The sequence below is a fragment of the Dermacentor silvarum genome, chromosome 11 (assembly GCF_013339745.2).
Source record: "Dermacentor silvarum isolate Dsil-2018 chromosome 11, BIME_Dsil_1.4, whole genome shotgun sequence".
Taxonomy (NCBI): domain Eukaryota; kingdom Metazoa; phylum Arthropoda; class Arachnida; order Ixodida; family Ixodidae; genus Dermacentor; species Dermacentor silvarum.
This window is the reverse complement of record NC_051164.1, coordinates 99511781-99524282: the sequence shown is the minus strand read 5'-3', so window position 1 is coordinate 99524282 and position 12502 is coordinate 99511781. Positions and strand designations below refer to the sequence as shown.

The window sequence follows — 12502 nt, the reverse complement described above, 5'->3', positions numbered from 1 at the left end:
AGGGTAGTGGTTTGACAGGGTAGTGGGTTGCGCCACTGAGCACTTATTATTTTGTTTAATGTTCTGCCCTTATTTTTGAGAAACACACAAACACAGATAATTCTAAGCATCAACCTCTTTAAACCATTACTGAGAACTCTGCTTCTGTATGTCTCCGTTGTTTGTGCTCGCCCACAAACAACGCCGTATGGGGTAACGCCCTCTGTATTTAAAATGCAAATCTTAAAGGCTATGTTTTTACTGGTTGCATGCGGCGGAAGTGATTGCGGGAGACACAAACACTTCAAAGACGTTCAGTTTATCGGCATCTACATTAAAACAAGTCTTTATAAGCACTTTAAACATATCTAAAGGCACAGACTGTGACCAAATTTAGGCCCCAGAGGTACCAGCGGTAAAGCTTTTTAGATTAAAAAGATTTAAATCTTGAAGGCTATGCTTTTGCTGGTTGCATGTGGCGGAAGCGAATGCGGGCGACAAAACGTCATAGACGTTTGAACCTGGTATCCAAAACTCTGTCTATGACGCATTACTGGCTCCCAAAATCCCTTTCAGCGCCCTCAAATAGCAAAAGTATAGCCTTTAAGACCTGAATTTTAAATTCAGAGAGCACCACCCTATGACGCCTGAATTTGGACAGCACTTACTGAACTCGTCCAAATCTCACCACGTCCTAAAGCTGCAATGAGGCAACGCTGACATCGTAAATGACGTAGCGGCGCGCACTGATGACGTAGCGCAAGCCTGTTTGCTTGAGCGCTGAGCGCTGCGAAAGCACCTGTGTGCTGAATGGATCTGGCATTTATCGGCAAATATTGATACTCTAGCAAAACTAAAACTTGGCAAAAATGCGGCGAGCCCAAACGTCATCACAAGGATATGCCAGTGAGTGCACCTTACCTTGTTAAACTCTGTGGTACGGCGTGTTTGTCAACGCTGGCGTGTTGATTGGCGCAGCTGTTTTCAGGACGTTTGTCAAAGACGATTAAACTGGTTTCGTTACGTTGACACGATCAGTTCGGCGCCGGTGTCACAGTGTCCCATGCTGTGGTAGTTCAATGCTATGACTGCTGAAACTAATCGGGGGTCATGGCCAGGTTATACCGATTAAAAATCGACACTTCTTACTTGCAAATCGCAACTCAATGAAAAATTGCAACTCAATGGAAGCTTCGCTTCTGCAATATGTAGTTTCAAGTCGATGGGTGGAGCGACAGCAATCGTTCACTGACTGCACAAACAGTCGTTGCTCTAGTGTACCTAAAAAAAATAATAAATAAAGGAAAAACGCGCATTATTTCCTCATTCGGTGGTGCTTTGAGGAAGACTTGTTCGCCGGCGTTGCCTGTCTGGCACCTTGCTCCATGAGCATGCGCGCGAAATCATGCCGCGTGGAATTGCTTCTCGTCTCCAATTTCCCGTAAATGACCTTTCAGATGGATCCAGTTACAGAGACACCGTGGAGGAGGAGAATACTCAGCTGATTGACGGCCTGAAATCGAAGATCTCTGCCCTGAAGACGGTATATAACATCCTGTTATCTGAGAATGTACTATCCCGTTGAATTGTGCGACGGCATGAGGGAACAGTGACGTAATAAAAACCAATGGCTCAGCAACATTCAATGGAACAAAGCAGTTTACGTCTATGTGCCAGCTTCTCATTGCTCTGTCTCTGTGCTCCTCAGTGTACGAGAGAAACTGAAGGTTCACGATGTCCTTAAGAAAGTTATAATTAGTGTAATCTGCCAACACTTGCCCAGTCGCACCGAAAATCGCTCACCTGTCAGCTTACTATTAAACATAAGAATCGGTGTGGTGCGTTGCTAAAGTATGCCAGTTCCAGTTCTTAAGTTGTAGTGAATGTTTAAATACAAAGCTAGATGTTACAAAACTATTCGACATTGAAAAAAAAAAAAAAAATGTTCTACCTTAAGTGCTGCAAGGGCCTTCACAATTAAATTTCCGGAAGGGTTGTTAAACAAGTATCATGGTTTGGTAATTTAATTGAACAGAATACCTGCCTTGCCAGCTGTAAAACCAATCTCATATTTACTGGAGCACACCAAGACCATAATTATGCTCAATAGGATGTGATGTGGGCCTTATTAGGTCTTCCTGTTACTAATGCAATATTTTTCCGGAACGAACTAAGCATTCTCACCATTAATTGTGCTGCAGGTCATTCCGTGTAATGTGATGCCTGCACATAAGTGGAATGATCGCATTCGTTAGAAGACCCAGCGGTCATGCAACACCAACTGTAACTTTCACCATCAATGCCTCTTAAGTTAGTGAAGCTTATCGATTAGGCGCTGTACACAGTAGCTTATGGTGCTCAATATTTTTCTTAGTCTTTGACCTTGACTTGAGACACTAAATTTGATTGTCAGTGCTTTCTTCTTTATCTGTTATGCAACAGGTGTCAATAGACATTGGCCATGAAGTCAAGTACCAAAACAAGATGCTAAATGAAATGAGCACGGACTTTGACGCTGGCGAGGGCATCTTGAAATCGACGATGGGCCGACTCGTGAGAATGAGCCGGTCCGGCCACAATCGCTACATCTTTTACCTCATGATGTTCTCCCTGTTTGTGTTTCTTGTCATATATATGTTAATTAAGCTGGGCTAATAGATGTGAAAAAAAAAAGTGTTTTGTAAATAAATTGTTTTGTACTCACTTTCTTTAGTGTGGATGAAAAGCTGCCTCTGGATCTTGACACCACTATGCTTTGTGTGCATTTAAAAGCGCACTAATGAGGAACACAACGCCAGTTTACACTGATCAATTATTCTCACAACTTCAATAGTTTCGTGGTACGAGGTTCTTTAATGCAAGACGAAATGACCGTCAAATTACTATTTTTTAAATTTTGTGCCAAAACCTTTGTGCCTGTTCGTCCGAGTGATGTCACAGATTTCGAAGTATTTTCTTGAATTTAGGCAGCTGTGGCAGAGTAAAAGTTCTTGAAACTTGCCAAGTTTAGTCTTTGGCTCCTTTAGAATATGATGTAGCCCATCTTTACCGACAAAAAATTTATGGGGCCCAAGCAGAAAAGGGGGGGGGGGGAATATATATTCGAGTAAATAATTAGTACACTAATTCATAATTGCCTTAGTAAACTACTTGCAACTGAAAACGCTACTACAGTGAACCTCTAATTAATGAAACTCTCGTAAATGTAAATGCCGGATAAATGGGAATAGTTGGCCAACCAAAGTCGGTACCAAAGTCGGTACGACTTTGGTTGGCCAACTATAGGAACGATGTCAACAAGCTTCATTTAAACAGAACGCTTCTTTTTCTAAACTCAAGTTAAATGGAAATGGAACCGAAATTGTGCCTAGCTCATCGGCTATCATAATTGATATGAAACAGGATAAGGTTGACAAGAATTTCAAATGGTGATGCCCAATAGCCAAGAAAATTCACTGTATCAGTCATTTGCACTGTCGGGACATCAGTGGCCACTCTGTAGAGTTCACATTGCCTAGTTTTTTCTTTGTTTTGTGCATCGTGATGGCGACAGTCAAAAACCGAGATCACATGAACCTTGTGCAAAAGAAGCTGCGATACTCGAAGCAGGGCACAATAACATCTTTTTTTTCGCCGCAGTGAAATTAAAGGACGCTTGACGCTTTCGAAATAAAACAATTTTTCGTAATTTTGCGTTCTTAGCATGAACAAAACTTCTGATAAACGAAACTCTATTTCCTGTCCTCTTGAGTTCCATTTAGGCAGAGTCTACTGTATTGGCACTGCCGGTATTGGTACTTATTTAAGCACGGCAACTTTGCCTTGCTTAAATCAGTGTTCGGAAGCATCAAATAGAGCATATCAAGAATGATATGTTGGGCTGTGTAGGGTTAGGAGGAAGAAATGGAGTCTGGTAGGCCATCTAATGTTTAGACCAGCAACCGGTGGTCTATTGGAGTAACAGAATAGGTGACATGGGAAGCGAAAAAAAGAAAGAAAGCAGATGAGAACAGCACAGAATTCAGTGGCATGAAGAAATTGGGGAAACTTGCAGGCACTCAATGGAGTCATCCCGTCCAAGACGTCTACGACTGGAGATCACTGGGAGAGGCCCTTGTCCTGCACTGGACATAAATTAGGCTGGTAATTGTGAAGAAGACAAGACACATTTGTTGGGAAAAAGAAAATATCAGTGTTTTTTTTTACTGCTGCGAAAAATTACATCAGCATTTCACGACCCGCGCACACACAACGCACGCCAGCTGCCTCTCAACGACGATGGGTGTACACTTAACGAATGCACAAAAACAAGCGGTTTCGTTTTCGTTTGGTGGGGGGGGGGGGAGAGAAAAACCTCCCGCTGTCACAAGTAAGCCATCAAACACACTGAACAACATTCTTAAAACTTAACGCTCGCTGCCTTGCAATGCTTCAGAAACCACATCCGATTTTCTACTACGTATGGACATTTGTTGGTGGCTAGTAACACACATACACAGTGATGACATGGAACAACTTGGTGAAACAAGAACAAAGATGGCTTGTACGTCAAGTATTGCTGATATGTGGGGCTTCTTCATGTTGCGTGGGCCAATTTTGTGCGTTAGTGCTTCTTGAAACGGCGCCCTCATAACCACGCTTCTTGTTGCCAACTCCTATTTCACAGCTCGAATATATGTGTGAAATGCAGAAATTCTCATCAGGCAGCTGCTGAACTGATTTGAGTCTAATTTGTCGAATTCTAAAGGAGCAGTTCTACTTTAGTGACTATTGGAAAGAGACATATCATTTAGGCCTTCAAATTTCTTATGCTAGTTACTGAAAATTGGCAAATAAGTGTAAGCGCCAATTCTGTACAAAGAGCAGATATCACAATTCCATGAACTCTTACAAGCTTCTCAGGCAGGCAAATGTAATCCATTACTTTACTCAAATGAAATCCTCGCTTTGTTTATGCAAGTTCATGGAAAGTTCTGCAGCACACAAATTGCACAGATATTCCAGGGCAACTTATAATATATATCTTTTTGTCCGCTTCAGGTGTCCTGTCGAACTTTATTTATGTAAATGCAACACCAGCTTTTATTACGTAGTCACACAGCTGATAAGAAGATGCCTCAATTTTTAAAAGAAAGTTTTCAATTTTAGCAATCTTTTAAAAAGAATGTGTGCCTAAATAAAAAATCTGCTCCCTAAAACTTACTACACTTTTTAATTTTTTGATACAATAGAATTCACACAAAATGGTTGATCGCATAGCTAACAGAGCATTCCTGCATTTCACATACATTCTGACGAGCAAGCAAAAAGCCAAAAAGCTTCCGCTTAGAGAAGCAGAAAAACATCACTGATACAGCAAGCATTGTGCATATTGAATTGAACAAATGCGCTTTGATATATCTTTGCTAGAATATTTTGTTAGATCGATAACATTTTTGTGTGATCATCGCTCAGGGCAAGGGCTCTCTTTTGAAGCAGCAAAAAAAGGCTTGCTCTGAAGAATACCATAACACGTCTTAAAATGTAACATAAAGTAATGTTTGACTAGACGCTTATAAAACATGAATGAAACTGTACAAAGCGTAAACGCACACAAGGAAAATTAAGCTCTAGTAGAAGGACTAGCAAACACAAACACATTTTTTGTTGTTGTTGTTGCTTTGTTCCAGCTTACTGGAATCAATACGACAAACACTTAGCAGACATGGCAAACAACAACTTGACATTTGACTAGCTAGAACTAATGACATCGTCAGTGAAGCAAAATGCAAACCAAAGCACCGGTGAGCTGCTTTTGTTATCTTCTAGCACAATGTAATTGGCTTGCCCGAGAAAAAAGTGCAAAGCTTGAGATTGGGCTAATATGGATCCCTTCAAGAACGTGCCATGGGGTATGCCTTCTCGCCTGTTTTGCACCAATAGCACAGAAACAGAGATGATATACCATTAAAGGGATGCCAAAGGCAAAACTGAAGTCAAACCAAATTCACAGACTATAGTGTTCAAAAATAAGATACTAAAACAACAAAAATAATGTCCGACACAGAACACAGTTTCATTAAATGAGGAAATGCTGTAACCACCATCAAGGAGTAGCACAACCACTTTAGAAATGTGGGATACAGGCTCCCAGTGACCTAAATCATTTTGACCACGACTTGCCTATAGTCAATAGCTGATAATAACAGTAAATTTAATTTTTTCCTGCAAAGGATTTGCCCGTCCCGACACTCTTCACACTTAACTGCATGCAACTATTTGTGGGAGCGAGCCACTTTCTCCCACCTACTGAGTTGCCAAATGCAGCAGCCCCTGGTAAAGCATGACCTCAGAGATCCTTGAGTAGTGCTCAATTTCTTGGCTTTGCTGCCTTGTAGACAATGTTCTTGCAGTCTCCGTTCCTTAGGAAACATTAAATTGAGGAGACAGTCTGTTGGCCTGTGTCTCATCCCTTTAAGTCTGAAAACTTCATGTTTTTACATCACTAGAGAAGGTCTTGAGCACTTCAACCTGCTGACCTCTATCCGCTCGTCTTAGGAGCAGTTGAACATGACCAGAGCTGCCTGGTCTAAAACTCAAAACTTAGCCACACAATATTCCCCCCAAAACAGCCGAAAGTAGTCAACCTGGGTCACAAGTGAGAATAGGAGCCAAGCCAAGAATAAACGGCCACCGCAGGTATCCATCACTTATGTGACTCGAGTGGATATGAAAGATGCCTTTGAACAATGACAGAACTATTCCTCTGTGGCATACCTGTGGAGACAGCAATACATAGCGTGGCTGCAGATTTGTTGCTATTCAAGTGTGAAACATAACTCCTCTTGCAAAATCCAACATTAACAACAATTTTATAGCACTAAAGAATTGCCCCTCACCAATGTGAAAAGTAGACAAGTAGCAAAATCACAAAGAAGGCAAATATACCGTACAATAAGGGCCCTTAAAACAAGCCAGTCCAGCACAAACCTGGCAGACCCGGCAGCCATCGCCATGACTTTGCACAATCTGCTATCTGCTGCCTGTATCCCATAGCAGACAAAAACTGACCAGAGTCTCATCATGAGCTTGAGTGCTAGACTGCCTATTTGGATTGAGCAGTATGGGCTAGGCGAAAAACTTCACCGTTCTGCGACAATTGACATAGCTGGATTGCTGTGCAATGTGCGAAAACTGCATTAACAGTGTACAAAAGCGCTATACAAAGGTCGATAGACATGTGCACAATCTCTCGGAGCAGTTCAAACGAGAAGGAAGCTGCCTAGCAGTGAAAAAAAAAAGAATGGCACAATGTTCTTTATAATGTTCAAAGGAGTGCCGACACACACTTTTGAAGTTGTAGAAACTGTACCACATGCTTCTCACATGCAAACGAATGATACTTAACAAGAGTGAAGATTGCAAAGCACTCGTAACATACTTCAATTTGATACTAAAGTAAGTCTCGAAATGCTGTTCTGGCATCATCGACATTACTGTGGCCTCATGAAACAGAACAACATTTGCTGACATCGCGCAGTTGTAAGGCTAGGTACGATGATGCTGCCCATAAAAAATAGACAGGAATGTATTACACGTATCTTCTGGCTGCAGTCACGTGTGGCAGCCACAGTGATTGCAGGAATAGGGCGACTCAGTGTATCAGAAAGTAATGACTCGTAGAACTGCTGGCTACCGATACCGAAACCAATTCGTAGAAACAAGTCTTATAATACATTGTTTGGGATACACTGATGCTGGGTAGTATTTTAAAAAAAGGTTTAGAGAGTTTGGACCTTCACTTAATATTAGCAAAAAAAATGTTGAAAATGTGATATCAGTACTCTTTTTAGAAGAAACTCGCGCGTGGAGCCAACTCCGACTTTTTTCCAATTCAAATATCCGCACAGTCTAGGAACTAGACAACCAGCATACAAATCTGAATTGAACCTGTTGCGTTCAAATTAGGAAGCAGTTCTTTATAGTAATCCTTTGTCGCTTAGTGCTACAGTAAGGTGGACGACAATATTTTACCCCTCGCATGGACCTTCCCTTCCTCCAACTCGCGAGTCACTGCAGAACCGATTTGCTACATTCAGTATCCCTGCACTTCAGGTTGTCCATTAATTCAGCCTTGCTATGCGATCTGCTAGCCTCCTGGTAAATTCGGATGGTAGACTGACTGCCCCGGGAAGGCGTTGGTCCCTAGTTCGATTCCCGGACCAGGACAAATTTTTGTTCAACTCCAAAGCTTTCTTGCTGAGAAACTCGTATTGGGTTTCCTTTGTGGCTTCGTCTTTGCTAATTGTAAAAAAAAGAAAATAGGCGGCCTACATTAAAGATCTCTTCCAAGTAGGCAGTGGATTACAACTTCCTCTTTCAAATGCAGCAAACCTCATTAAAATTGGTACCGTGGATTCCACGCAAAGCCTTATCTCCGTTCCCATGGGCAAACCAAAAGTAACCGGAAAAAAAAAAAAAAAGAACAAGAAAATTAACAATTTGAAAAGTATAGACCATTGCAAGATTCAGTTTTCCAAAATATGCACAGAAATATGTGTTGTTTTTTACAATAACAATACACCTCTTAGCCGGAGTAGTTCTTTCCCACCAACAGGTGGTGCTTTATGATGACGATTTTTAATGGCATCACCACTGAAACTGGGTGGCTGTTCTGTTGTAACAGCACCACCTCTTTGTGACAAATGCAACTTCTCTGGTCACAAGACTTTTTTTATTATATTAAAAAAAATTCCCTAGGTGTGCATGAAAACCACATCTTGCTATAGTTTATACTTCTTGAACTAGATAGGATTACTTTTTCCATTACTTTTGAATCACACAGTATTTAGATCGCAGCTCTTGAAGCACAGCTTGTTCTTAGAGTACAGGCAGTTTTACAGTAAGGTGACATAACAAAATTCAACATCATTACTGTAGTAAATGACATTCGGCGCATAACATGGCACTCAATGCTAGGCAATGCTACACAGTAATAAAAATAATGACAGTTGTGGGTGATTGCAATGACAACATGACAAACAAAATATACACAGACAGCACATTAAGAGTATGTGCAAAAACGTCTTGGGTCATGTTTCCCTAATTAAAAATAATTTGAGCTCTCTTGGGCTTCACAACATCAGTGCTTTCCCATGAATGAAAAAAAAAAAAGAAGAAAAAAGAGCACTTGTATTGCCAAAAATAGTAACTTGTAAGTTGTTTAACTTAAGTGTATTAGGTTTGTGCGTTTCGCAGCTGCCCCTTGGTTGAGGCTATGGATGTAGTTCAGAGACAAAGACACTGAACTCACTTGAATGAGAACGTCATTCTTTCCTGGTGACATTAAATAACAAGTAAAAAAATGTTTAAAAAGTTTGATTTTTATGTGGTTTGTGCTTAAGGTTAGCAAAACAGTGACATATGATGTTGGTTGCATACACTAGTGCAGCTTGCATGCCCAAGCTGCCAAAAAATTCAGCTTTTTGCAGATATTGTACATCTAAACTTTTAACGCCGATAGAATGCGCCCGCCACCAAAGAAATGTAAAGGCCAGCCAGCAGTAGCCAATATGGGTTAACCAGCCGTAGCCAGTAAAACTTGGCCAGCTGTAGCCAATCAAAGTTGACCTGAGTCAGTGAAGGACATCTAAGTCGTTGCCAGTTAAGGCCACACAAGGTGTCACCGGTAAAGGCCACCCGAGTCGTAGCTTGCAAGTGCCTTTCACGTCGTAGTCAGTAACGGTCAAGTCATAGCCAGTAACGGCCGCCTGGCCGCAGTCAGTGACCTTTCTGCTTTTTTGCAATAGGATATAGACACTAAAAACCAAACGCCGCCTGCCAAAAGCTTCCAAGCTGCTTAGATGTAGCTGCCTGACTGCCAGAAAGATCGAAAGCCCATCCATCACTTTGCCCGAAGGAATCTATGGCTCGAGCACGGACTGTTTGCTCATTTCGATGTGTAAATAAATTGAAAGCGAAAAGATTTATGTGACTAGCGGCTGCCAGGGGCACGCCCTAAGAGGACTATGTACACACAATGGCGGAACAAGACAGTGCAGATCTGACAAGTTGGCATGTGAGTGCGGCCTTCACGTATAAAGCCTTGTAATGCATGCTCAGTTGGCAAGCAGTGCTAGTAAGCATTGCCAACCTGGCTTCACATAGTGCAGTTTGCAACAGTTTAAAGTTGGAGCACATCAGGCCGACATTTAGTCGTGAACACATTTTTGCATACTGGTTTGCTGACACACGGTTATCGAGATGCAAATTGGATAATCAGGTGCAATAGATTTGCAAAGCCTGTTTGAGCTTCTAGAATTTAGCACATCCAGTTGCAGGTACCGTCAAGTTCTAGCAATTCGACACCAATGAATCTGACCCATTTTTAACTCAACATTGTTACAGGTCTCTAAAGGTGCCCATGCATGAGAACCAAGTTTGCATGTCACTGTGTTCATCTTGGCAGAAGTTGGCTGTGCAATTCACTGGCCGTTCAGAGGACTTTAAATCTTGAATTAATGTTGGTAGATGCTTTGACTGTGCTCAAGAACTGCTTTGATGTTTTAAACATGCCTCACACCATACGACATCATGTCGTACACAGCTGCACATCCGGCTCTGGCCATGTAATCGAACCAGCAGTTCGCTCAAACAACCAGTTCACTGAACAATACGTCACACAGATTGCAGAGTGAATTCATGAAGATCATCCGCGCGGATCTCACTCAAACACGATAACAACACATTAGCTGCAGGACGTCGGGCGGGTGAGTTAAGGATGGAGGCCCCTGATCAGCGACGTTAGGTCCGTATCGAGTCGGTAGTCAGCAATGTCAACGAGCTCCGAGTCGTTGTTCAGCACGGGTTGCACCCGCTCGTAAATGGACTGCATGGTGTCCCCGCTGATGACGGAAGCGCTGCAGCCGTTCTTGCACTGCGTCACGTTGCTCATGTTGCGCTTGGGGAGCAGGAAACTAATGGAGAGAGAGATCACAATGTGCCACGCACTGTGGATGTACTTGTAGTTGTCCTCGGTCTCCACGAAGGTGAACAGGACTAGGCCGACCGCGGCGAGGAGGACTCCGGGAATTAGGTTGGTCAGCCACTCGCGCAGCGTCGGCTGGCACGAGTGGGACTGGTAGCACCTGCGGACCTGTGGGAGCAATTGATCATGCTTGTCCACTTTGCATGCCTTTTACTTATAGTACGAGTGATGAAGTACGAGTGTTGGCCAGTATAAGTGCTGAAGAAAGACTTACACAACTTCCGTGTTGTTAAAGCAACTATGGAGGTTGCGTGCAGCAGTTTGTTTTGTGGCGTGGCCGATGGATGAGTGTACAAACATGTCGAAAGCTAAAACCATAACAGCTAATGCTGCAAAAACCTTGTGTCAACATCGTCGGCCTACTTAATCACTGCAGGATGAAGGCCTCTCCCAGCGATCTCCAATTGGGTCACCTTACTCTGTCCTATGTCTGCGAATTTCTTAATTTGATCACGCCACCTAATTCTTTCACATTCTCGAATGTGTTCGTTCATTTGGCACCCATTCTGACAACCTGAGACCACCGTGTTACCTGCTCTACACCTATGTGGCCTACCAACTTCTCCCACCAAGTCTCAACTATAATATAAACAACCCCCATTCGCTTGTGTTGCGTTTGGGGAACAGTAAATTCTAGTCCATACTGCCCTCTTCCCACCTTCCCATGTCCGTCATCTTCCATTCTACTGCTCATAGCACAATCCTCTGCTTCTTAACTTTCTTTGTTATGTGCAACGCTTTAGCCCCACGGATAAGTACTACTAGGCTTGTGCGAATATCAATTTCTTGGTCCGAAGCGAATAGTAATTAGTGCTGAAAGATTTCGAAGCGAATAGTTCGAATAGTGGTGGGATTTGCATAAAACATCTACACAAGAGCCAGATGTTCACAAATTAAAGAAAGTTGGTTCTTTTTTTGTTAAAAAGAAAACAAGTTATCTCTGAAGTCACTTTATTTTCAAAGTACCATTATTCAAATATCTTCATGCAACAATGCAAGTTCAACATTTCTTACAACTCAGCTGCTCTACTTCAGTCAACTTAAATTTTGCGGCACTTGAGGCCATGGGAGCACCTTGCGTTTGCCTGTCGTTCGTCGCGACACTGTGAAGTGCAACCTTGACTGCGCAATGCCAACAGTTTATGCTGTGTTGTGCAAATTCAGCTTGCTGCTTTCTGTCTGCATGTGAGCTTAACCCATTCCATTCTTCAAGTGCACGGAAGAAAATTTTTTTAAAGTTTAACAGTAAAGCCGGAGTGCAGGTTACATGTGAAGTTTGATATCAGGTGTGACTTCACGGCAGCGTGAATATTGCCTCAAAGTGTGGTGTCATGGCTTCTTGTCCATAGAACACTATGTATTTAGAACCGAAATATAACGAAGTGTGTTTACACATTACAGTGGAACCTTCGTTAATACTATCGTATACTATCTTCACGGGAACTGTGAAGATAGTATTAACGAGGTTCGCATTTATGATAGCAACGTCCCACTGCA

The 12502-nt window shown here is 42.3% G+C and overlaps 2 protein-coding genes across 2 annotated transcripts in view; one reads left to right on the top strand and one right to left on the bottom strand.

Moving 5' to 3' along the window:
- The first annotated feature begins 712 nt into the window (after nt 1-712).
- Nucleotides 713-2683, top strand: LOC119433841 (BET1 homolog). The gene is made up of 3 exons (XM_037701107.2): nt 713-885; nt 1437-1522; nt 2422-2683. The coding sequence occupies exons 1-3, from the start codon at nt 849-851 to the stop codon at nt 2632-2634; spliced, it is 336 nt and encodes a 111-aa protein (XP_037557035.1). The 5' UTR covers nt 713-848; the 3' UTR covers nt 2635-2683.
- A 1471-nt stretch (nt 2684-4154) lies between these two features.
- The window catches only part of LOC119433419 (post-GPI attachment to proteins factor 6-like), a 32981-nt gene continuing 24633 nt past the window's right edge, over nt 4155-12502 (bottom strand). Inside the window, 1 exon segment of the mRNA XM_037700620.2 lies at nt 4155-11113. Within this exon segment, the coding sequence (XP_037556548.1) occupies nt 10733-11113 (381 nt within the window). The 3' untranslated portion in view covers nt 4155-10732.

Coding starts and splice junctions, on each gene's coding strand:
- LOC119433841 (XM_037701107.2), top strand. CDS start 849: ATGCGGCGAGCCCAAACGTCATCACAAGGATATGCCA. Junction 886..1,436: donor GTCATCACAAGGATATGCCA/GTGAGTGCACCT, acceptor ATGACCTTTCAG/ATGGATCCAGTTACAGAGAC. Junction 1,523..2,421: donor AGATCTCTGCCCTGAAGACG/GTATATAACATC, acceptor GTTATGCAACAG/GTGTCAATAGACATTGGCCA.